The sequence below is a fragment of the Panthera tigris genome, chromosome B2, assembly GCF_018350195.1.
Source record: "Panthera tigris isolate Pti1 chromosome B2, P.tigris_Pti1_mat1.1, whole genome shotgun sequence".
In the NCBI taxonomy this organism is placed as follows: Eukaryota; Metazoa; Chordata; class Mammalia; order Carnivora; family Felidae; genus Panthera; species Panthera tigris.
Window position 1 is genome coordinate 97,297,131 of NC_056664.1, and position 26,178 is coordinate 97,323,308.

Below are 26,178 nucleotides of genomic sequence, written 5' to 3' on the forward strand. Positions count from 1 at the left end.
TTATTTTCAGAGAGAATGCACCCGTGAATGGCGAAGGGGCAGAGAGAGAGGGAGAAAGAAAGAATCCCAAGCAGACTCTGTGCTGATAGCAGCCCATGTCGGGGTCAAACTCCAGAACCATGAGATCATGACCTCAGTCGAAATCAAGAGTCTGATGTTACAGACTAAGCCATCTAGGCATACTCCCTCCCCCTCAAGTGCTTTTCAAAGAGGGGATAACTGGATACTTAAGATTGGTCATTATTAATCCTAGGTGTTATATGAACTCATTCCAAAACCTAGAGCAAAGGGGCCTGGCCAGGGTTCCACATTGCTCCCATATAGCTTCAGAACCTTCCTGTTTTCACCAAGAAGTTTAAGTTTTTTATTTAATATATCTAGTCATTTGAGTACTCAGATAGTAGAACCACCTTGCACCTGCCTGCTTTTTGAACCCTACAGAATGAATTTTAAGAACATGCTTTGAATCTGTTTTATAAAGTGTTTTACTTTTTAAAGAAACATAATTTCTGAACCATTAGTAGACATGCCATTATTTTATTTATTTATTTATTTATTTATTTATTTATTTATTTATTTAATTTTTTAATATGAAACTTATTGTCAAATTGGTTTCCATTATTCTTTTAAAAACCAGAGGAGTAAAAGGGAATCAGAGTATATAGTCTCCTGGGCAACATTCGTCTTATCAGATACTCAGTATGTTGCCTGTTTTTTTTCTCTCAACTGTCTCTTTATGGGCATATCATAGAAATGCCAACTTATGACCCATGGTTGTTCATGTTCATTGCCCAACCTGAACTGCAGGCCTTCCTTACATAGGAACACGTACATGGGAATCACTGAGTATTTTGAGTTACTTATGGTAAAATCCTGCCCACTTTCTGTGTTCTAAAAACATTCTGGTAGAAGACATGTATTTGTATCTTCTACATAAATACAGTGGTGATTGCCAATTTTTTAAAAACTATGGGAACTTTTAGGATTGTTTGTATTTCATATACTGCACAAGGCAATACTTTTTGTCTTTAACTTGTGAATAAAAACTCATCTGTCCTGTAGTTTCTGTTCCAGATGTGGAGAAGACCATCAACTACTCTCTTTTACTGCACATGAGGCATTTTATAGATTAGAATGAGCCCGCATCAGGTGATGAGCTCTCCCCACCATGGACTCTGTGTTTTATAATAGCAATAAGAACACCCTGACTTGGTAGAGTGATCAGTTCCTAAAGCATATTACCATATATCATTCTTACATCATCCCTGTCAGGGAGGGATGGTTTGGATGTTATTATGGCTATAATGAAGATAGAGAAGTGAAGTTGTTGCAGACAGATTAAATGATTTGCTCAAGGTCACATGGTTGATCATTGCAGAGATAGGACTGGATCTAGGTCATCCCAGCCAACCAAGCTTATCTACCAAGCTGAGAGGAAGATCTTGCAAGATGGCTGCAGTTGTTAGGATTTTAAAGATATTTTGCTCTTTTTTTTTAATCTTTTAATATGAAATAGTTTTAAATGTATAGAAAAATTGGAAAACTACTACAGAGTTCTCATATCCCAACATCAAGTTTCCCGTTGTTAACATCTTACCTTAAAGTTTAGTACATTTGCCACAACTAATGAACTAATATTAATACCTTATTATGAACTGATAGTCCATACGTTATTCAGATTTCCCTCATTTTTACCTAATGTCCTTTTTCTGTTCCAGCATCCTGTCCAGGTTGCTACGTTACATTTAATCATCATTCTTCCTTAGATTCCTTGTGGGTCTGACAGTTGGGAAGAGTATGCAACAGACATTTTTTAAATGCCCCTTAATTAGTATTTGTCTGATGTTTTTCTCATAGTTAGACTGGGGTGACGGTTTTTAGAAGGAAGACTACAAAAGAGGGTGCCATTTTCATCGTATCAGATCAAGAGTACATATTATCAACATGACTTAGCCCTATTGATGTTGACCTCGATCACCTGAGATAGTGTTTGTTTCTCTACTGTCAAGTTACTTTTTCCCTCCTTTCCAGACTGAACTCTTTGGAAGGAAGTTACTATGCTCAGACTGCATTGCCTGGAAGGGAAATATCTATATAAATTACTTAAAATTGTTCTGAATGGGCAACTTGCCTATTTCTGTCAACTCAGCAAATTTTACTCTGACATTTTCTTCTTTTTTTTTGTTTTAATGTTTATTTTGAGAGAGAACGAGAGTGTGAGCACAGAAGGGGCAGAGGGAGAGGAAGAGAGAGAGAGAGAATCCCAAGCGGGCTCCACACCGTCAGCTCAGAGCCTGACATGGAGCTCGATCTCATGAACCATGAGATCATGACCTGAGCTGAAATCAAGAGTTGGATGCTTAACCCACTGAGCCACACAAGCACCCCACCATTTTTTTTTCTTATACCTGGCAGACAGGTATGAAATTATGGCAGGAAGAGATGGAGTTATAGAAAGGATAGGTAACAATTCACACCAGTTGAGTTTATAGTAGTGATTAAGAAAAGGTAGATGCTGCCTTTATGCTAGTGGAGGAGGGAACCATAAGAAAATAGAGTAGCCCCTTGAGTGATTAATTACCCTTAGAGAGCCAAGGAGGTTTGTTGCAAAATGGAAGAGTGCTGTGGTAATAAAATTATATAAGTGTGAACTTTAGTGTAGGAAATAGTATTCTAGAAAAGGACAACAAAACTTAGGAATTTGGGGAAAACAATGTCATTGAGCATGTACATTTCCAGCATCTCCTGGATATGAAACCATCTCCCACCTCCTAAATACCACAATTGGCCATTTACAATGTTGTCATTGTTCCGAGCTGGGTGGGGAGCATATCATACAAATGTTTATCTTTTTTTTTTTTCCTTTTTAATCCTCCAAAAACTAAGGAGGCTTTCAAAAATAAGTCTGATTAACTACTTCTGGCTGCTTAGTTTTGGTCCATTTTGTCTCATATTCTGCATTTTCCATTCTCTCTACAGAACTCTATCCGGCACAACCTGTCACTGCACAGCCGTTTCATGCGGGTCCAAAATGAGGGGACTGGCAAGAGCTCTTGGTGGATCATCAACCCTGATGGGGGGAAGAGCGGGAAGGCACCCCGACGGCGGGCTGTCTCCATGGACAACAGCAACAAGTATACCAAGAGTCGTGGCCGTGCAGCCAAGAAGAAGGCAGCCCTGCAGACAGCCCCCGAGTCAGCAGATGACAGTCCCTCCCAGCTTTCCAAGTGGCCTGGCAGCCCCACGTCACGCAGCAGTGACGAGCTGGATGCGTGGACCGACTTCCGCTCACGCACTAATTCCAATGCCAGCACGGTCAGTGGCCGCCTGTCACCCATCTTGGCAAGCACGGAGTTGGATGACGTCCAGGATGATGATGCACCGCTCTCCCCCATGCTCTACAGCAGCTCAGCTAGCCTGTCACCCTCTGTAAGTAAGCCATGCACCGTGGAGCTACCACGGCTGACCGACATGGCAGGCACCATGAATCTGAATGATGGGCTCTCTGACAACCTCATGGATGACCTGCTGGATAACATCACACTCCCATCGTCCCAGCCATCGCCCACCGGAGGGCTCATGCAGCGGAGCTCTAGCTTCCCATACACCGCCAAGGGCTCTGCCCTGGGCTCTCCAACCAGCTCCTTCAATAGCACGGTGTTTGGACCCTCATCTCTGAATTCCCTGCGCCAGTCTCCCATGCAGACCATCCAAGAGAACAAGCCAGCTACCTTCTCTTCCATGTCACACTATGGCAACCAGACACTCCAGGACCTGCTCACTTCAGACTCACTCAGCCACAGCGATGTCATGATGACCCAGTCAGACCCCTTGATGTCTCAGGCCAGCACCGCTGTGTCTGCCCAGAACTCCCGCCGGAACGTGATGCTTCGAAATGACCCAATGATGTCCTTTGCTGCCCAGCCTAACCAGGGGAGTTTGGTCAATCAGAACTTGCTCCACCACCAGCACCAAACCCAGGGCGCTCTCGGTGGCAGCCGTGCCTTGTCGAATTCTGTCAGCAACATGGGCTTGAGCGACTCCAGCAGCCTTGGGTCAGTCAAACACCAGCAACAATCTCCTGTCAGCCAGTCTATGCAAACCCTCTCGGACTCTCTCTCAGGCTCCTCCTTGTACTCAGCTAGTGCAAACCTTCCCGTCGTGGGCCACGAGAAGTTCCCCAGCGACTTGGACCTGGACATGTTCAATGGGAGCTTGGAGTGCGACATGGAGTCCATTATCCGTAGTGAACTCATGGATGCCGATGGGTTGGATTTTAATTTTGATTCCCTCATCTCCACACAGAATGTTGTTGGTTTGAACGTGGGGAACTTCACTGGTGCTAAGCAGGCCTCATCTCAGAGCTGGGTGCCAGGCTGAAGGATCACTGAGGAAAGGGGAAGTGGGCAAAGCAGGTCAGTGCCCAATGCTATGGCATTTAATAACAAAGTGTGGTTAATTGGGGGGAGGCTGACTTTTATTTACTTTGAACTTTACTCCACATTGAGAAATCGAGAACCATGGAGCGGTGGTACACAGTACATGGCTCCCAACCTGTTCATCTCCAAGTCAGACAGGGCCATCAGGTGCCCCTCTCTGCAGTTTGCTGACAGCTCAGGAATTTTACTGCCAGTAAAAAGAACATACACATATTCAGATATTTCATTCTATTCTTTTTTTCTTTTTTTGTATCTAGTCATCCTCGCTTACCTATGATACAGGTCTCCCTACTTGATGGATGGATGAGGATAGAATGGAAAGGGGGGAGGAAGGGAGACCTTAGGTCACACAAACTTCAAGGTTAAGGACCCAGCCAGAAGACATTCTTAGATGCTCAGGTCCAACACCACCTTTGTCGATCTTCCATGTTATGGTTTCTTCATCTTTTTCCAGTAAAGTAACAATTCACAGGTACTTCTAATTTAACTGTAGAATATATATTCTGGACTCTTTCATACATGAGTATTTCCACCAAAAGCAAGATCTGTTAGGGGCGCCTGGGTGGCTCAGTCGGTTAAGCATCTGACTTCAGCTCAGGTCATGATCTCACTGAGGTCTGTGAGTTCGAGCCCCACGTCGGGCTCTGTGCTGACAGCTCAGAGCCTGGAGCCTGCTTCCGATTCTGTGTCTCCCTCTCTCTCTCTGCCCCTCCCCTGTTTGCACTCTGTCTCTCTCAAAAATAAACATTAAAAAAAAATTAAAAAAAACAACATCTGTTAGATTCTTCACCATAGGACTAATCATGTTTATGAGTTAGCGTTCAGCATACAAGCATTTAGAGAGCAAAAGATTACATTGAAAACCGTTTTTGTGTGAATGAGAAAGAGACCACTTGGTCATGTGCTTCTTGTTCCTCAACGTGTAAGTGAGGTCAGGTTCCTAACAGTGACGTGAGTTGCGAAAGGGGGAAGAGATTTTTTTAAATTGTGGCATTTTAATACTGTTGGAGCCAGAAGGATCATATAACATGATGTGGTAAGAAAAGCATTTTATTAAAATCAGAAATCAAGGGTTTAGTTTCACTTCTGCTAGTTTCTGGCCACTATCAGGGATGTGCCACTTAGCTTCTGAGCCTCAATTTCCACTCTTATAAAAATGAGTAGAATAGCCCCTTTGTTACCTCTCACAGGGTTATTCTAAGCATCAAATGCACTGAAGTATATGGAAGTGCTTGTAAAACTGCAGTGGGCTAAAATATGTATGGTGTAATTAGGTAAGCATACTGATTGATAGAAGAGTAAGCACAGAGCCCAGAAAGGCTAAGTAGTTTGCTGAAGGTCACACAGCTGGACCCAAAATCCATATTTCCTGAATGGCTTGAACCATGATAGTTTTCCCTAATTTTCTCTAAGTAGGAAAAAATAGGAAGTGTTCTGAACTGAAGCCAGCATAGCAGAAATACACAAGCTTGCCCCGAAACTCTCCTTAAGAAGTAACATGAGCACTGGGGTATTCTGCTGACAGGTTTGTGCCTCCAGACCCTACCCCATGTTCAAGAGCTCTGTCTGTTCGGTGCCCCAGCTCCTCTTTTTAAAAAACCTCAGTAAGCTCCTTACACCCTTCTTTAAATGGTGTAAAAGGGAAATGCGATTCAAAGCCATAAAAACCCGGAGCCTTGTTTAACCCTCTGCCCTGGTGAAGGAATTACAAGGGTCCCCTATGGTGAACTCACTGCAACTCACGGGGTAGTTGTAGAAAGGGGAGTGTCAAGAGTGTTGCGGTGCTGCAGCTTCTCAGCTTTCCCAGGCATAAGCGGGCCCCTAATGGGACTCAGACATCTGTTTTCAGTCATTTAATAGCCCTTGAGATGGTAAAAAGACTGTAATGGAAGCTAAATAGGGTGACACACTTGCATGCCAGCCAGTTCAGTACCAGAACTCAGACTGTGAAGATTTTGCCTTGAGAAATAGAGACATTTGGCTTTTAGAAGAATAGATAGTTTGTTTTCCTTTAAGAAGTGGAATGTGATTGTGGCTTCTAATGACACAAGTAAATTTTAATTTTGGTAGAGTTGTAAAGGAGACCCACTTTCTAATTTGTTGAAAAGAGTTCAGGAGAAAATGTAGTATCAATTTTTGTGTAATTTTTCAAGTATAGGTTTTCTTTTTAGTTGAATAGCAGACCTTTCTTGTATATATATAATTCTAAAAGATTGTATAAAAATATTTTAAGGGAGATTTAAATACTTGCATTTTAAAAACATGTTTAATGAATTATTATTTGAATAATAAATAACCACTTTTGGGATAATGCATTTTATTGTTATGCCCTAATGGAGCTTTAGGATCGTTTAGTCACCTTTTTCTCACAACATTTTGGGGAGGTTCTTTTGAGAAGATATTTCTTCATTTAAAAATGAAAAGCCATCAAAAATGTCCTGAAAGTAAACTAGCTCAATGTGATCAGAGCAAGAAAAAAAGCATCCTAAAGACGATGGGATCTTTGAGGGAGTCTGGTTTCTAGGTGTAGGATTTCCATATTGCTTTGGAATGAATTGTTCTTCTAAACTGCCAGGAGCACATGTGACCTGAAGTATATTTACCTTTAAACTTACCTTGTGTCTATCACTTTATTGAAGACTCTTAAATTCACAGAACAGGCCTGAAGTCACAACCTCAGACCTCTCTTCTCCCAAATGAAGTACCCCAGCTTCCCAAGAGTTGTTCTAGACTAGCTTTCTTGGTTTGGCTTTTTTTTTTTTTTTTTTTTAAAACAAGTCGCCATGGTATTCTCCAAACTCCTTTCCTGCCTAAACTGAGGGTCACGTGGCCCTAAATTGCAGTTGTGGAGTAAACGGAACGGCTCTGTCCAGTTGACAGTCCTTCTGGAGAGCCGTGGAGAGGTGCTTCTCTGGAGGGCTGGGTGTTTCACACACACGTCATTCATCCTAGACTATGTGTAAAATCCTTTGACCTGTGGGTCTATCTGGAAAAGAAAAAAGAACCATACCTTTTTACGAGTGCCAGCTACTGGGATGTGAAGGGCACTTTCTTCTCTATAAAGCATGGTGCACATACTTTGAAATTGGCAGTGGAGTTGTCTGTGAGCTAGTGTGGTGGTTGCAACGCTGAGCTTCCCCGGAGCCCTCCTGTATCTGACGTGGGTCTCCTCTCAGTGGGAAAGCAGCCTTGACCTCACTGTAGTTTTGAGGTCAAAAGATGCCTAAGTTCACAAGCTCCTTCATTCATCTTCACCTTTTGACGTTTGGAGACCCCATTAGGGAACAGCCCAGTATTTAGTTTTAAACTACTTGGAGATAAAGAACGGAAAACATCAAGAAAGAATGTTTCAGCATTGTAATATTCTTTCCACGAAGTGGCCCTAGTAAGAGATACGTGATGATCCAGAACTAAAAAGAAACAGTGGTATACTAGTGTGAAAACAGCAGGATCTAGTGCTGGAGGCCATTTAGAATTTATATTTAGGCTGCTTTCCAAAAGGAGCAAATCTTTGATACTTGTTGAACTAATATTTGAATGCTGTGATCTGTTACATATTCATGTTGGGGAATAGAACTAATTCTGACCAAATACAGACAATGTGGGCTATTTATGTCATGATCTTTTTCTTGATGTAGATATTTCTGTGTTAGGCAGTATAATGTATGATAAATATGAATCTGTAGGTATTGCATGGAGAATATTTACTTGCACTTGTGACTGTAGTCTACTCTTTGGTTACAATATGCCAGCCTCAAGAATTCTTCATCTGCAGGGATCTTTATTCTTACCTTTAAAAGAGCCTGCAGTCTGAACTGTCATTCATTGAGAGAATGGCTGTCTGGATCCTTTTAGTGTTGACAACAGTAAAGGAAAATTGACATAGCTGTGAAAAGGGGTTTTCTGTGCAGAGGCTGGTATACTCCTTACATACATTCTTTTCTCTGGCAAGCTGTGATACCCAGCACTGAGGCTGCTCTTCCTGGGCAAAGGGACAGAGCCTGAATGACTCTCACTTTAAGCAGTTACATTTATAAATGGCTTTCTGGACGGTCTCTTTGGCCACAGAGCTTATGTGGAGCATGAATAAATGGGGTGAAAATCACCTGAATTACTACTGGAAATTCTTGTAAACTTTAAGCTCCCACTAAATGCTTCTTTTTCCAGGGTTCATAATGCTCAATACTCAACATCTTATAAATAAAGTTTCAGGGTGCCTGGGTGACTCAGTCGGTTTAACATCTGTCTCTTGATTTCGGCTCAGGTCATGATCTCATGGTTTGTGGGATTGAGTCCTACGTTGGACTCTACGCTGACAGCACAGAACTTGCTTGAGATTCATACTCTCTCTCTCTCTCTCAAAATACATAAATTAAAAAAATAACATCTTCTCAAGTACAGTCTTCCCCCAGGTGCCACATATGCTTCTCATAAGGCTTCCCTTTCTGTATGGAAACTGGAGAAAGGACCTTGACGGGATCTACTTCTGTGCTATCACTGGAGAGATTGGCCAGGGGGCTGCCTTGTTCCTGGGGCGGGGAGAAGGATGTTTGCTGACTGCTTGCTCTTTCCGACTTGGAGATGCATGCTTTAATGCTAGATTTTCATTCCAAGGTGGAGAATCCCCACTTTGTAAGAGGCATCCCCCACTTCACCCTGGTTTTATTAATGTGTTCATTTGATTTAAAAAACATTACTTTCCCCCATCTTCCAAATTGTTTTGAAGTTCCAAAAACTAAAATGAGTTAAAATTTTGTTTTGAAGGGAGCCTGGGTGGCTCATTTGGTTAAGTGTCCAACTTCGGCTCAGGTCATAATTTTGTGGTTCATGAGTTTGAGCCCTGCATCGGGCTCTCTGCTGTCAGCACGGAGCCCGCTTCAGATCCTCTGGCCCTTCCCTCCCCCCGCCCCCAAATAAAATAAATAAGCTTTTAGAAATGGTAAAAAAAAATAAAATTTGTTTAAAAACATTTTTTGGTATGAAAACTAGTAATACTTCTGATATTTAGAGATCCTGTAAATGAGTGTTTCTCAAAGTGTTTCACAGAATACAGATCCTCAAGGTATTCCTGGGTATTATGTAGAAAATGCATTCTGTGGTCAAATTTGAGGACTACCATGTTAAACAGTGAAATAGGGATGTTTCGATGTTTCCAGCAGGGTTTCTCAGAGCCTTTTTTAAAAAATACAATTTATTGTCAAATTGACTTACGTACCGTGCTCATGCCAACAAGTGCCCTCCTCAATGCCCATCACCCATTTTCCCTTCTCCCCCAACTCCCCATCAACCCTCTGTTCTCCCTATTTAAGATTCTCTTGTGGTTTGCCTCCCTCCCTCTCTGTTTGTAACTATTTTTTCCCCTTCCCTTCCCCCACAGACTTCTGTTAAGTTTCTCAAGATCCACATATGAGTGAAAACATATGATATCTGTTCTTCTCTCAGAGACTTTTTAATATGTTATGAGCCTTGTAGATAGGATTGCAGTGTTTCATAAATTCATTTGATATTTTGAGTCAAATCCTTTTTCTTCAAGAAACCAGGACCAATGTTCTAAGAAAACCCCTAAAGACATGAGCCAGCTACCCACTTCAGCTCACTGTCCCTGGAGTTCTGTTGTGATGGGAACTGTGGATTTAAAAAGCCTCCCTACAACCCAGTCCAAGTTAAGTATTGTCTGTGTGGTACGGCAGAGGGGCTGTGGGATTTGTAGCAGGCTTCCATTTTCATGGCTATATGTCATTGAGTCAAGTCCCTCCGCTGCTTATCTGTGACCCGAGGTTAAAATGTAAACCTATCCCACAGAGCTCTTGCATGGGCTAATGTCCTTTGGCAACTTTTTAAAAAGTTATTTAATATTTATTGTTACTTAAAATGGCTCCAGAGGTTAATACAAAATAAAGGAGCCAGCCAAGCAAGCCAGTGTTACACTGTTGGCAGAAAGAATGAGTACATTCCTCAATAAACTAGAACCAGTCCATTTTCTTATTAAAAAGGTATAGCAGTTGCCTGTTGGGTGAACCTTTTTGGTGATTTTTCCCTAGAAGTCCCACCTACCAATTTGGAGGTGCCTGTGAGAGAAGCTATTGTTTCACTAACAGCCCTCTGTTAGGGAGCTTCTGATGCAGATGGAATGAGAAGGTTTGTATGTGGTACCTAAAATGCTCCCTTAGCATCTTTAAAGGATTGTCTGAGAAATCCTGGCTTTCCTTGGGTGCCAATCAGTATCCAAAAGGCTGGTAGCGCTCTGCTGAGGGAGAAGCCTCGCCTTCCCCCTTCTCTGCTCCCTCAGTGTGACCTCTTCCTGCTGGTAGGGAGCCTGGAAATCTGATCATCCCCCTCCCACTGCCAGCCCATCCCAAGCCATGCAGAGAAATAATGAGCTGTTCCAGCCCTCCTAGGGCTGTCTTGAGAGCCGAAATCCCCAAGGTTGCCCCACAATAAATAACTTGGTGCTGGCAGAAGTCGGGCCATAGACCCCCCCCCCCCGGGGCTGGCGGTTTACCCCCTATTGGCTGATGTGACACAATTTGGGATTCCGAAAATGTGGTCGCTGTGCCCTTACCATCTCTTCCAGTGAAAACCCAGAGAAAATGGGCTGTTCTTACCCGGGAGCTTTCCTCCCAAAGAAGCAGGACCAAGACTGGAACTGAAGCACACTACTCCCTAAAGAACCGCTGTGCACTTGGGTGCAGGTGCTGTGTTTTGTTTCTCTTCCCAGTAATAGATGGGACTGCACTCTGTAATTCTAGGTTTTCTGTTTTTTTAATAACCTCTTTTTTGCTAAAAATCTATGACATTCATTTATTAAACGATGAGAATTATTTGGTCATGGAAGCCTCAGAAAGTAATTCCACTGTTTCTGAAGGATAAAACGTTAATTGCCAGTGTTGGTTTGATTGAAGGTTTGTATATCAGTATGTCTTCTCTCTCTCTCTCCCCCTTCCCCTCCCTCCTCTGTGTATTTCTCTCTGATGAAAGAAAAGTCTGGATAGTTAAGATTTTCTTTTTTTTAAAGTATTCATGTCTGTGTGGAGTGTTTGATTTGACTCCCTAAGGGAATTTAACAGCCAAGAAGAGAAGGCCAGAGGTTCTGAGGTTGAAATTTTAAATTAATTTCCAGTGGGTTTCCATGTGTATGTGCCATTGTAATTATTTGGAACTTCCATTGGTCATTTTATGTTCAGAAATGATCACGAAGCAGTACAGCCCAACATATCTGTAAGTGATCAGAAAATATGTGTTGACTGGTAGACCTGTTATAAGTCATCCCTTTCCCACTGCCTGAATGCCTCAAGCCAAAGCACTCTGTGTCCAGCCCCACTCAATCCAGGCTGCCTGCTGGCTGGGGGGCCCTGTGGAAGGGAGCTGCAGGCACTTAGTAGGCTGCATAGGGAGAGGAGAGCCACCCATGCCGCACAACGTGTGGATTTGCCTCACTCCTGGAGTCTACACTCCTGGCCAGACTATTGACCTTAGGATGGTCCTTTGTCTCTATTAATCTCAGAGCCACCCTTGAGACCTTCCTTTCAGTTCCCTTCTTGGTTTCCTTCTTCTGTTGTGCTGGTATAATTGTTGCTTCTTGGCCACCACCTGTGTCACCTGCATGTCCTGTCATACCTTACAGGTGGACTATTTGTGGAACTAAAATAGCTCGTTTTGTGTTTTCAGTTTCAGAATCACTTTTGGAAAAATTAGATTATCTTAAAAACTTTGTATATCTAAAGCAGGAAAAGAGGACTTTGGAGACGGCTCTCTTCAGTACCTAGTTGTGGAACCCTTAGATGGGCTGGCACACTAGACCTACATTTGCAGTCCCAAGTCCCAGGGATCTAGTGTGCCCCAGACTGAAGGGATGGCTGCACCCCTCCCCCTGCAACTATCCCCACCCCCAGCGCCTAAATGCAGTGAAGTCACACAGGCAAACATAAACACGTGGTGTTCAGCTCCTGGTTTATGGCTCTAGGCGTTTCTTCCTGGATGACAGTTCCCTCTTGTTTGTAAGTGGTGAATCACTAAAGCACTGATAGCAAGTTGAAAGAGTAGGAAGATGTTAATTTGGAGGCTGGTAATAAAGGATGTGTATGGTAGGATGTACAGAAAAGATGGGAGGAGGTAAAAATTAAATACTATTTTAAATAAAAAAAATTTTTTTAATATTTATTTTTGAGGCAAAGAGAGAGTGAGGGGGAGAAGGGGCAGAGAGAGAGGGAGACACAGGATCCGAAGCAGGCTCCAGACTCTGAACTGTAAGCAAAGAGCCTGACGCAGGGCTCGAACTCATGAACCGTGAGATCATAACCTGAGCCAAAGTCAGACGCTTAACTGATGAAGCCACCCAGGCACCCCTATTATTTTAGGTTTTTCAATTGTTGTTAAATTAGTTGAATGTTAAAAGTGTGCCTTGTATTGATCCTTAGGTCATAAGAAACATAGGGTTTAGAAAGTTAATCAGAAGTCATCCTCCCCAGAAAAGGACATTAAAATTCTATGTTTTGTCCCACAAGCAGTAGGTTCTGCCTGAAATAAGATTAAGTCTGAGCAAATGTGAGTAGGTTTAAAATGCCTCATGGAAGCTTGTAGCATTTAAAGGCTGCTAAGTATTTGAATTGGCAGAGGGGAAGAGAGGGCTATTCCAGGAGGATGTTCATTCATTTCTTCAGCCAACATTTATTTTGTGCCTATTCTATATTTCAACTTTCCAGTCTACTTAGGACATCAAGAAAATTTTATATATTATGCTTCTTTAGGGCAAATACCATGTCTAAGATACTGCTTTTAAAATAATAGGTGCTCCATAAGTGTTCGATTTGGGGGTTTTGCTCTGCTTTCAAGGAATTCAGCATATTGGGAGTTCAAGGTCTAAAAAAGTAACCATCTGAGCACTATGTGATTAAGTGCCAGGTGAGTGGCTTAGGAGTTTAGTAGTGAACAGCCTGGGGAAGGTGGGGCTGGAGGACTCCTCTCGACACAGGGGTTGATTCACCTGTGTGGGGGAAGCAAACCAGGCAAAGTGTGATTGAACCTGACCATCGGGTGAGGAGGGTTTGAACCCATCAGCAGTAGTGGGAAACAGAGCCTAGGTGAGGGCAGTGGAGCCTGAGCCCACAGGTCTCTGCCAGCTAAGTTTTGGGGATATTATAATTAAGGTTACATAACCATGAGTCCAAAAAGGTCTAAACATCACTTAAAGGCTTTTGCCTTTAAAACGATTCTTTAAAAGATGTAATACAAATTTTACATGCTATGCTATGTGGTTTGAAAATCTAAGACTCTTAAGAAAATATGAAATCTCTACAACTTTGCTGTCAATGGTAAATTAATATGTATCCTATTTCTGCCATGGTAATCACCATATTCGACCCTGGAGGCATAAAGCCTATTGGCTAACATAACCTCTGCCCAATATAAAGACAGAGATAGGACATTCTTCAGTGAAACGTATATTAACCATCAACAATCCCTGCAGTTTAAGCCACAGGACAGTCAGTGCCTCTCTGCAGGTCAGCCCTGCCTTCATCCCTCAGCTGTGACACACTAGGATTGTGGTTCCTTCTCCCGTTTCTTCAGTGGTTTATCAGTACAGCATAAAGGCTGCGTGGAGGGCAGTCCACACTAGGTCCAGATTTTGAAGTGTCCTGGAGGGAAAGGCTTGTCAGCGGACTCTCACCAACCTTCACAGACAGGCTTCACCTGCCCCCTTGAAGAACCCAGGAATTACTGGGATGTAGCAGAAAGGAGTGCTCACACAGGTCAAGCTTTTATACAAACTGAACTTTTTTTTTTTTTTTTTTTTTTTTGGGAATAGCATGGGTAGCTGAGTGTCTTTCCAGTGTTACCTTTGCCATAAAAAGCTTCTTATGGTAAGCTTTCCTATGACATCCCTACCTTCTCTATAAATATTTACTTGCCCATTAAAAAGCATCAGCCTATAGGCCATATTTCCTAGAAACTTGACTTTCCTTAAGTGAGGCTCCTCAAACAATACAAATTTGGCCTCTAGCCTGACCAAAACTTCCATACCTGTTCTGTTTCTCTCATAAATTATTCAATGTCAAAAGTGGCAAGTTGACATCATTTGTCAAAATGTATTTTTGTAGAGCTGCACCTCCTAATTCCTCTTCCCTGGCAGTCGTGGAGGACGCCATGATTTGGCCAGCATCACAGGCAGACGGCTGGGTTGTAATCTGCCAGGTCCCTGCTATCACAGGTGACCACCAGGCTGGCTCTCAGGTGCTTCCATAAGTCATCTTCATCTCCCACTCGAACCTGGAAGATATTGAAAAATAACCAAATTAAACCAGAGTGTTGGGTCCATCAAATGTGTTCTTGAGCTGCTCCACGTTTGGGCTGTGAGGATGGGCTCCAAGGGATCTGCTGCCATTTTGGCACTCCCAAATGAGACGTGGCTGCCTAGCCCAAGACGCAGAGAAATGCTGTTTTTCCAGGGGTGACACGAGCTACAAAAGCCTCAGTGGATGGTGGCAGATGGTTGTGGCTCATGATGGATTTGGTGTCCTGGAGATCCCTCTGGGGACAAAGCAGAGATGGTGACAGGCAGGCATTTCTTTGTTCCCTCCTCACAAGTGGAAACATTCAGATAGTCTGAAGCCCTCACCTGTTCTCTGAACGCCACATGAGGTTTCCTTGTCAGATCGAGTGAGCATTGATTCATTTCCTTCTCTGTCCTAAATATTCCATATTTAATCCCCAGCTTATCCTGGGGGTTGCAGGTTTGGCTTAAATTAAGTTTATGTTTAAAGAGTGGGGAGAGTGGTGTTTCACTTTGTGTTTTCCAGGCAGACTTCCTCCAAACATCTTGCGTTTTAGCTAGGAAAGCAGTGGATAACCTTCCCGGATTTGTGGGTGTGCGAGCTGCATGCTACTGGCTCGTTTTCCTTCCATGTCGGATTTGGTATTGGGGTCCTATTCCTTTCCTCTCTGCCAAAAAGATGAAAACACTACTGAGAAATCCAAATTTGTCACAGTGGAGTTATGTTGTGGGAGGACAGCAGTAGGGACTTTTATGTTTTATTTCCAGATTAAAGTTGATTGGGGTTGTTATGTTTTGTGTAGAGTTTTTTGGAGGCGTTGCCCTTTCTTAGAACATCATGTGATTTAGTGGTGATAATTAGGCAGAAACTTGTCTTCCCTACAGATGCCAAGATTATAGAGGGACTTACTCTCACCAGAGACCAGATGACAGCATCCATAGATATTTTTAGAACCAGTCTCATCATTTGGCTTCTCCATTTCATTTTCCTTGCATTAACAGCCTGATTTCAAACTTACTGGGCAGGGAGAGGGGAGAGAGGGGACCTTCTCCTTATTAAAGTCACTGATGGGACAGAGCAACATTTTCTTTTCTTTTAGGACAACATTTTCATATTTATTCTTAGTTGGCCCTTTGCCTAGTAACTGCAAAATGATAGCTGCAGTTCTCTTCAGCTGTATGCTTCCTTTTCCTTCCAAAAGTTTCGCTTAATCTGATGTGTTTTTAAACTTAGCATCAGCATACTTAAACCTTAGTTCACTTAAACGTCTTACTTTAAACAATGTAAGAATGGGGGAGCTTCATTGAAACCTACCAAACTTGTACCCAACCTATGCATCATTAAATTCCCAGCTCGGGAGCTGGTGTCATCATTTAAAGTGCTTCATTTATTTTTTCGGTCATTGATAGAGTCAGATAAATATGTGCAAACAGTGAGCCACTAAAGAACAGCTAAAAATCTAAGGCAGATAAGGAGCTGTGTTCTTTGTGACTATTTTTAATCATAGGGTCTTCCTAGTGAATGGTGATTTGGTGTCCCTTTTAGAAGAATGCTTGTATTTCTGTTCAACATTTATCTGATTTCTTTATGTTTTCAAAATATTTTACAATCTCTTTGCTTTCTATTGCAGAGAAGAGTCACCTTTATGTCCTGTGGAGTGAAATTTCTTTATTACATTTGTCCTTGTGAGAACTTCTTCTAAACCTGGGCCTCTCCTCTCCTGGCTTCTCTTTTAAGCACAGGGGGTTTCCTGAGCAGATTGGGAGGCATTGCCTGAGAGACCCCCAGGGAGCACCAGGACTTAGTGCCACTGGGGGCCCCAACCCATTCTGCAGAAATGGAAAGAGTTCTGATCAGTACATTGCCATTTTAATGATAACTGTTCCCAGAAGATTCTGGGCTTTGTGATGACGGAATGTGTATTTGGCCTGGGGATTGTCGTGGGTTGTTGCTCTAGACTGCCCAGTGTGGGCCTCCTGCCCCTGGTTTCAGGGCTGATGCCCTGTTCTGCTTAGCATGATGCCATGTTGAGGGTTATAGGTGCCCTCTTCCCTCCTACACTGACCCAGCTCCAGCATGAGAGCAAGTTGCATGCTCTGCCTCTGTACTTGGGGAATGAATTATGTCACCTTCCCAGTATGCACTGGTTTCCATGGCTGAATAATTAACACCGGAGGGAACCAGGATGGGGTCTGAATTAGGTAATGCTTTACAACTTCTCCCTTGGCACCTGGGGACCGTAGTCCCCTGATAACTAATTGCATAGTGATGTTAGACTGTGGTTTATTAAGTGTTATTTGAAGGAAGAAACCAAATACCCTTCCAAAGAATATTGTCTGTACCTCTGTCCATTCACGCCTCAGTGGTCCCAGGCAGAGTAGCTAGAATTGCACTGGCTCACCCTAGATGGCTAAATTCCTCACAGATACTTAGATCTGGTATCTGTTTTTAGCTTTTTTTTTTTTTTTTTTTAAGTAATCTCTACACCCAACATGGGACTCGAACTCACAACCTCAAGATCTAGAGTCACATGCTCTACTGACTGAGCCAGCCAGGTGCCCCCCTTTTAGTTTTTTTAATGTTGTGAAATCAACAAGTCTGGGATAATATTGTCTAGTACCTTTACAAAGCAAAAAAATCCATCAGCCAGGGAAGCTGGCTGGGTGGGGAAAGGGGGCCTTTTTTTCCCTTCGTTCTTGTCACTGCCTCCGATAAGACAACCTAAGTACTTCTGTTTGGAGCTATAACAAGGGTAACTGTGACCATAGGTATGTAACATCATAAACACTAGGCCCTGCTGTCTCTCTGAATATTGGTAGTGAAAGGTAAGATTGCCAGCCAGTCCAGCCACAGAAGAGACTGAAGTCATAAGTACATTTGTGAAAATTCCAAATGAACCTAGTATAATATCTGTTCTAAAGAGGGGAGAAGTAGATGTCTGCAATGTGTGAGCATACTGGTGCATATTTCGTGACTTGCTTGCCTTCTCGGATGAGAAGATCGTGAGTTCCTGTTGCTTTACTACCACTTTTCTATCCATTTCTCAGCTGAGAGCCATTTTTCCCTACCACGACAGCTGACGCTGTCTCCATAAACAAAAGGTCTTAGGTCTTGAGGTCAGCCTTGTCGATTCCTTTAGCTACATCTCTATGAGTACACTTTTTTTTAATCCTTTAACTTTTCTGGGCTCAGGGGTCACATGAAGTCTGATAAGACTGTAAATTCAGATGCTCTGAGAGGACCTCTCTTGTGCGTCACCATTGAAGACTGTTGGAGGCAAAATAATAATAAGTTGTTAACTGCTAAAGGGATGTTTTGTGAGAAGGCTTTTTGGCCGTATATGTGTGTGTTCTATAATTGTTTTCTCTGCAGATTTTTAATATAAAAAAAAATTCCTAAGACAGCCCACTTAGAGATCACTTACTCCTTTCATGGTGAGCGAAGTCAAGATAATCTCTGTCCAGCAGTACAGACTGATTAAACCTTTGTGGAAAGTGGCCATTTCAACTCCCCCTGATATTGGATGGTAAACAAGGCCGGTGAGTCCATATAGCCAGTGAGAGAGAACCAGAAAAGCACCGCTGGTCTGCTTAGGGTGACCACTTTTTATGGTTTTAGCATGAAAGGTCCATGTCCCAGGACATCTCTCAATCTGAAGTTGAGAGCAAAACCCCATCTGTACCCTGGACTTATCTATCTTAAAAAGGCCTACTGAAACACCACCTTTCTTTGTTAACCTCCCGAAATGGATGGCCTCGTTTCCTCTAGGCTTTTTCAACTTGAGAGCATCTTGTAATGAAGCCCAGAAGTGAGGTAAGTAGTCTCCATGCTTTATCCTGGGTTTTCAGACCTCTGAACCTAGTGTAGCAAAACAGCTTTACTATGAGTACTGTTAGCTTGGAGGTGAGGTGAGGGGACAGGAGGCTGGTGAAGTGTGACCCTGAGGTGCCTACGATTGCTGTTTGCATGTTCCTAATCACCTCTGGTTTTCTTTTCTCCTTCTGCAGACCCTCAAACTGACACAAGACCTACAGAGAAAACCCTTTGCCAAATCTGCTCTCAGCAAGTGGACAGTGATACCGTTTACAGCTTAACACCTTTGTGAATCCCGCACCATTTTCCTAACCCAGCAGAGACTGTTAATGGCCCCTTACCCCGGGTGAAGCACTTACTCTTGGAACAGAACTCTCTATATATAAAGTATGCAAAATCTTCCTTGTACGGGGTGATGAGCCACCTGCCAGCAAAGGACAGCATCCTGTCAGCACCACCCACCCTCGTTCAGAGCACACCGTGAGCTCCTGTTGGCAATTCTGTGGTGTATTCATATCACGATGGTTTATGGGATGTTTTAAGTGTTGTTTTTGTGTTTGTTTTCCTTTGACTTTCTGAGTTTTTCACATGCATTAACTTGCAGTATTTTTATGTTAAAATGTTAATCATCCTTCCCCTGGCAAATTTAAAACCAGAAGGAAAATGTTGTACCAATTACTGTTCTGGCTTTGGTCATCACAAGCATTTAAACCCTTGGAACTCCATAAACTAACAAATTACATAAACCAGAGGGGGATTTTCTTTCTTCTTTTGTTTGGTAGAAAACTATCCTTTTCTAAAAGCCAAACGATGGCACAACTGTTTGCTGTGCACACCAGTTCAGGACTGAATCCTGCACAGGCAAAACGAGTGGAGTGTGGCACTCGGCCCAGTGTGTTTTAGTTCTGCGTCAGGTGCTCAGGGGGTGAGACCCCCAGCACCTAGTCTGCAGTTGCCAGGTCAGTGGGTCTCTTGGTCTCCTGGCATGATCCTCAGCTAATGCAGTGAACAGTGATGGTATGTTGGTTAGAAATTAGGATGTTTTCAAGAATGAAATCAGCTCAGCTGCCCACTCGTTGCCAAATACCACTAGAGGATTTCGTTTTAAGGAGAAAAGGAAAAAAAAGTAGTCCTGGTTTGCTTTGCAGAAGAAATGAACTCACAGCGAAGAATGCATGAAAAGTACAAACCGGAGTCACTATTTTCCTAAAATACACACCCTTGATTATTTTCAGCCTTGCTGTGTATAATCTGATCTACTAGACGTGTATGAGTGAGAGGCAATAGCATACAAACTGATTTATATATATATTCGTGTGTATATATATATATACACACATATATACACACGTGTGTGTGTATATATATGTGTATATATATATATACACACACACGCGTGCACATATATATATAAAAGCTTAGACTGTAATTGTACAAGTGACACAATGAAAGTACAAGATAGGGCGGTTTTGACTTTATTTTTCCCCACTTTTCTGCTTCTATGGATTTCATTTTGTTTTGTTTTCAAAAAGTTATGGTGCTGTATAGGTGCTTTCTGTTTAACCTGGAAAGTGTGATGATATTAGTTACCCTCTTTGGTAGACAGAATAGTTGGGAACACCTTTGGTACATATGAAACTGTGTAATGAAGCTCTGATTAGCACACCATATGCATACTTCTCCAAAGTGATATATGAAGACTCTTTTCTTTGCATAAAAGCATTAGGCATATAAATGTATAAATAAATTTTATCATGTACAGTACAAAAATGGAACATTCTGCATGGACGTTAGGAATACAGGCTAGTATTTCAGCACAGACCTCCCTGCATGAGTTCTCGCTGACACTCGCACTGTTTAGTGGGCACCGACTCCCTTCCACCAACACAGACGTGCCACCCCACCCCCTGCACCTACCACCGGCCGCCAGGGGCCCCTTTGTGCACCTTTGCTTTATGATTCCTCTGGGGGTGATATTGGTGGTGATAACAGCTCCTAGCATAATGAAAGTTCCATTTGACGTATTGTCACACGTCTTTCCCGCCTCGCGTGGGTTGTCATGTTTGAGTGATGGCCCTGTTGATTTCACCCTGCCTTTTACTGAATCTGTAAATTGTCGTGCAATTGTGGTTATAGTAGACTTGTAGCAATATTGCCTTTTCTAAACTGCTACACATTTGTAATCTTCATTTTAAAAGTATGTATAATTTTTAAAAATATGTATTCTATTCACGTGGTCTGCTTGTCAGTGAGACAGACTTTTGCTTACTATATTCCTTTATAATAATGCTAGCCGCTTCCTTGATTCCTTGGTAGTCTACTATATGCAGGAACTGTTGAGCATCCGTGAAAGAAGGCTACCTCTCTGGGTTTCTAAGAAATGCTGCCCTGGGTGGGGATACAGTTTAGAGGCAGCCACAGCAGCTGTGGGGACCGAAGGTATAGGGGTATCAGGTACTAGGAAAATCCGGAGGGCTTACAGCAGGAGAGCCCAGAGAATTTCTCTCCTGAACTCAAAAAAAAAAAAAAAAAAAGTAAACTAACAAAAATATCTATTTGCCTTCGCAGTTTTATAGACCCTGATTGCCACCTTGGCAGTAAGAAGAGCAACCCTCAAATATGTTTCAACTTTAAAATGTTGAATTCCTTTCAGATATGTGGCATCTCATTTATTCTCCTTTTTTCTCAGTGTTTGTTAGATTTTAGGCAGAATGTCTGACAGAATGGCCTAGAGCCAGATTATAATTTAATCTAAAACAGCTGAGGGAGGGACAGAGGAGGTATGAGAACAGGGCTGCCACAGAACATGTCGGGAATATGGAGGGGAAGGGGTGCTTTGAATTTGTGTGTTTTTTTGTTTGTTTTTTTAATAATGCAAATAGCATCTACGTGTAGAGCATTGTGGAGAGTCGAGATCAGGACAAAGTCCAGTGCCAGCATGAGTTCCAGGTGGGAGTCAGGCAAGAGCGGAACAGTTAGGCCTATCCAGGATCACAGCAGCACTTTTAGCCATGGCCACTGCCAGCTGGCCCCCCACCTGGAGGCCAGGCTCCCTGAGACTCGCTGGGTTCTTAGGTGCTCAGACGGGGCAGAGGTGCGACCTGACCTCCATTTCCTATACTGAGATTGCTTTCAGGAAGGCCCACCATGTGGCGTTCTGGGTGTCATGGGTCCTTCTCAGTAAGCTTTCTGATCTGGAGCCTCTCAGTGGAATACTTAGTAGGCTCCGGGGGCCTGGCAGCTGTAATGTTTGCATCCTGATGAGAACTATTCCAGGCTGTCCTCAGCCTCTAAATAAGCTGCTCTAGGGAGCCTTCCACTTTCTGATGGGAAATTAGAAGAGTAACTAATGTTGAAAACATGACATGTACTCTAGGGTTCTGTTCTCCCTTCAGGTCTCCAGAACCAGATACCTTTTACCAAAGTCAGAAAAGAGCTTTATCGTAAGCCTTCACTGTCCTGGTGTGAGAACAGACTGCCAGGTTCAGCGTACCCATTAACTGTGAATGAATCTGAGGTTGATTTCCTTTATTGCATCCTCTTCAATATAATGATTGCTGAAACACGTGTTTTCTAAAAATTTCACAAGTTTGTCTTTCCTGTTAACGGGAGGATTACACACACATGTGTAGTACGAGGTGGACTTTGTGTGTGTGTGTGTTTGGTATTGAGTTTGGGTATTGTGTGCGTGTGTCACTTCACCACCCTGAGGTCAGATCCTCATGACTCCTAGCTCAGGACAGCTCTGCCAGGTCTCAGGGTATCATTTCAGGTGGCTTCTGATCTTGTTAAAGATGGTAGGGACAGACTTCATCTATACCCAGTGGACCCCGCTTGAAGAAGAAGGAACATTTGAATCTCTTGGAAAGACCTTCAAGAGTAAAGCGGTCATTCAGCCAGTCCTATTTTGCGTGCTCATGCCACGGGCTGGCAAAGGGAAATACAAATGTTACCCTTTCTCTCTGAAAGCAGAAGCAAACCCTGATAGCTCTAACTCTGATTTCCTTTTTCTTGCTGTAGTTGGGGAACATTGTAAGATTAGGCGTACCATTGTATTTTTTAATTTAGCAAAGTTTTTTTGTAGAAATGCAATCACTGGCAAAGAGGTACGAAAAAGCCAGCCTCTCCTAAAGACTGGGGGCAGCGGGCACGATGAGGGTAAAGCGAAGCCCTTGTGAAATCATGTCTGCCAAACAAGATCTTCATGCAGATGCCCAAGTAACTGAAGAGTATATTCTATTTGATCTAAATCATCAGTAGATAACATTTTATGCAGTTTAAATGAATGAACTATTTTCCTCTTTAGTTTTATTTGTGTGCGCTTTTCTTTGATGAATGATTGGTTCTGAGGCCTCTGCCACACTCCAGAATTATTTGTGTGGCTGCTTTAAAAAATTGAATGTCTGGTCACTTATTTCTCTGAAATTATCTCATTGCCTGGCAATCAGTCTTCTCTCGTATACTTGTCCTAGCACATTACATACATGGGAAATGTAAACAGATGTGAAGGAGGACCAGAAAAATGAGTTAATACTAAAAAAAAAAAAATGTATTGTGTGTTTTGGCTTCACATGTTTAACTTTTTTAAGAAAAAAAAGTTGCATGAATGGAAAAAAAAATCTGTATACAGTATCTGTAAAATTGTCTTACCTGTTTCAATTTCTTGCTCATTCCCCATTCAGACTAGAATTAAATATGGTGCATGGCCATATTCAAACACCTAAGAGTCAAGCAGCTGATACTTTGGTTTGAAGCACCTCATTTTTCTTTCCAAGCGAACACTATCATATTGCATTCTTACTGAGGATTTTGTCTAACCATATGTTGCCATGAATTAACTCTACCACCTTTCTTCCCAAAAATCAAAACCAGTTTGATTTGGGAATCTCCCCCTTTCCAAATGAAATAGAGATGCAGTACTTAACTTTCCTCGGTGTTTGTAGATATTGCCTTGTGTATTCCATTTACAGCCGTAATCTAGTTTGTAAACGAGATGGTGACGCATGTAAATAAAGCATCAGTGACACTCTGTCTCACTCCAAGACGTCTTTTGTTCTCTCTTCCCCATCCTTTACCTCCAGACATGAACTAGCTGCGTTTATGTCAAGGTCTTCCTTTGGAATTCCTTCACAGGCTGGGAGAGGCCCAAAGCTTGAAAGACTCTGTTGTGAACTCTCTAAACTGAATAATCTAGCAAGCTTTTTCTTCAGCCAACTTTCAAGCTCCACGGACAACCAGACAACTTAATAAAAGCAGATTTATGGCATCATTCATGGTGGCTGATCGTCATTTGGGTGTGCACAGAATCATGTTGCCCTGGAGGAGCTTTTAAGTAGGAAGGCAGGATTTAGACTCTCTGCCTTTACTGAGTGTCAGAGATTTTGACCTAATAAGGTCCTCCTTGTGTGAGAGCAGCAGATGAGCACCGGTCATCAACAGAGCCTTCCTGCATATTGAAAATCACACACACAAAATATTTCAAACTTCTGGTAGCAACAGCACAAATATTTCCTTGGTATGTACGTTTAGGGCTTCTCAGACAAGTGAGTGGGAACCCCACCCCATCGTAAAACTATCCCTCATAGCCTGAGTGGCATTTTTCATTTTAAAAGACATAAAAATGTCTCATCTTTTAGAAACTCCCTAGGATTGGGTTCAAAGTCCCAAGGAATATGATGGACTCTTATTTCAGATCAAGTAGGTAAATATTTTTAAGTTTGCCCTTTGGGATAAATTTTCTATTGGTTGAGAGTCATGCTTTCAGAAGTTTGTCCTTATCATTGTTTTAATTACCTATGAAGGTAAAACCTCAACATCTTCTAATACCAAAGCCAACTGGGAAAATGTATTTAATTTGATTTTGTCTCCCAAAAGATTAAAGATAGAAATCTAATACTAGCTATCCTAAGATTCTCAGTAGGGAGTTCTCCTAAACCAGGTAAAAATTCAACCAAAAACCAATTAAAGTTAATGATCAACAATTACCAAGTTAAGTGTGGCAGTGGCCCAGACTCTGTGATGGGCACCAGGAGAACAAGGACCTGGGCCCTGCCCCCATGAGTTTAGAGGTATCTGCTCCACCTTGATGAATAAAGGGCTAATTCTTGCTGACTCTCTCTGCTTCAGCTTCTGGGTTAAAGAAGGAAGAATTTGGATTAATCTCTACAACACTTTAGGGATTCAGTTTTGCAAATCAAGTTCAAGTAATGAGGGCAAAACTTTAAGCTAGCAAATGTGACCTGCATTAAGCCAGTCATCCACACAATGGCTGGAATACAGGGGTCGAAGGTAGAGGAAGGTGGAATTCCTGGCTGCTTTCTGCCAGATGCTCCACCCCATCCCCACACAGCCTGTCCCCTGGGACATGGAAAAGAAGGGAGATGCCTACCAGGGAAGGGTTGGCAATGGGTAGGGGAGCATATTGGTAGCGTGGAGGTAAAGAAAGGAACGTTCGGAAGGGGACTTACCTTAGCTCTGCTTTTATCTCCAGCTGAGAGAAGCAATGGTGCTGGGCTCTGAGGACTAGACACCTTTGGAACTGGAGGAAGAGGAGGACTTCCTTCCAAATTTGAATGAGGAAAACTATCAGCAATATGTAAGACCTGAAGGGGTGTGTGTGTATGTGTGTGTGTGTGTAGTTCTGCCAAGTGACTGTCCTGTAATAATGGCTCAAAACTGCATTGTTGCGTGTCTTCTCTGAGGACTTTCTAGAAACACTATAAACATCCCCACTCCCACTCAGGTAAGAAAAATGTTGATTCCCTTCTTGTATTGGCACAGGGCCTCCTCTGAATCCTACCTCACCCAACTGCACCTACAGTGCCAGGCACGGTCTTTGTCCCAGAGAGATGGGCCTAAAGGAGCTGGAGTGAAATGTAGGGCTGCTGGCATGAGTTCTTACGTGGGTGAATCCTACGAATGATATACTAAGAATATGATGGAGGGGCAGAGGACGTAAAGCCAAGGTGACCCAAAGGAAGGGAACATTTGAACAGAAAGGCAAAAATGAGTTGAGTTTTCTGGTTCAAGTGATGAATCTCAAGGACAGAGGAGGCAGGAAAGATTGGACCGTATTTGGGAAACAGTGAATAGTGGGCTTGTTTGGGGCTTAAAGAGCTCAAGGAAGATCAATGAGAAGTCAGACAAGGAAAGTGGGCTGCTAGAAAATTCTAGAACTGTGGCTTGGACTCTGATAGTGGAATGGGAAGAGGGCAGGGACCTATTTTGAGTGAGCCTTTAGAAAGGGCACACCGTGGGAGGTGGATCCTAGGAGGAGGATGTTGAGGAAATGAGAAGTCATGGTTTTTCTGGAACTATTTTCACAACATGCTACCCACAGAAAATGATGAGTGTATTGCTCATTGGGATGACAGAGAAAGCTGCTCCAGGTCCCGGGCCCTAGAAGCTGCCCCAAGGGCTGACAGGTTAATAGTTCTCAGCATCCTTGTGACTTTGCAACTGAGGTAAGAGTCCTGATCTAGCGGAAATCACAGAAAACTTAGTTAAGTCCAGAAGACTTTGGCTTTCAACTCTTTACCTTGTGTACAATTTTAATTTATCAAAGTGAGAGTGTATTACTTTTATAAAGACACCTACAGTTTCATGCTGGGACCTATCCCTAGGAGACAAATGTCCATTTTACCTGGCAATTGGGT

The 26,178-nt window shown here is 42.7% G+C and overlaps 1 protein-coding gene across 2 annotated transcripts in view; it reads left to right on the top strand.

The window, feature by feature from the left end:
• FOXO3 (forkhead box O3) overlaps positions 1 to 23,554 on the top strand; it is a 125,939-nt gene extending 102,385 nt beyond the window's left edge. For both annotated transcript variants that reach the window (XM_042986925.1, XM_042986926.1), the window contains 2 exons: positions 2,980 to 4,415; positions 18,718 to 23,554. In XM_042986925.1, coding sequence (XP_042842859.1) covers positions 2,980 to 4,380 — 1,401 coding nt within the window. In that variant the 3' untranslated portion in view covers positions 4,381 to 4,415; positions 18,718 to 23,554. The remainder of the gene's footprint in view (positions 1 to 2,979; positions 4,416 to 18,717) is intronic.
• Positions 23,555 to 26,178: the final 2,624 nt, after the last annotated feature.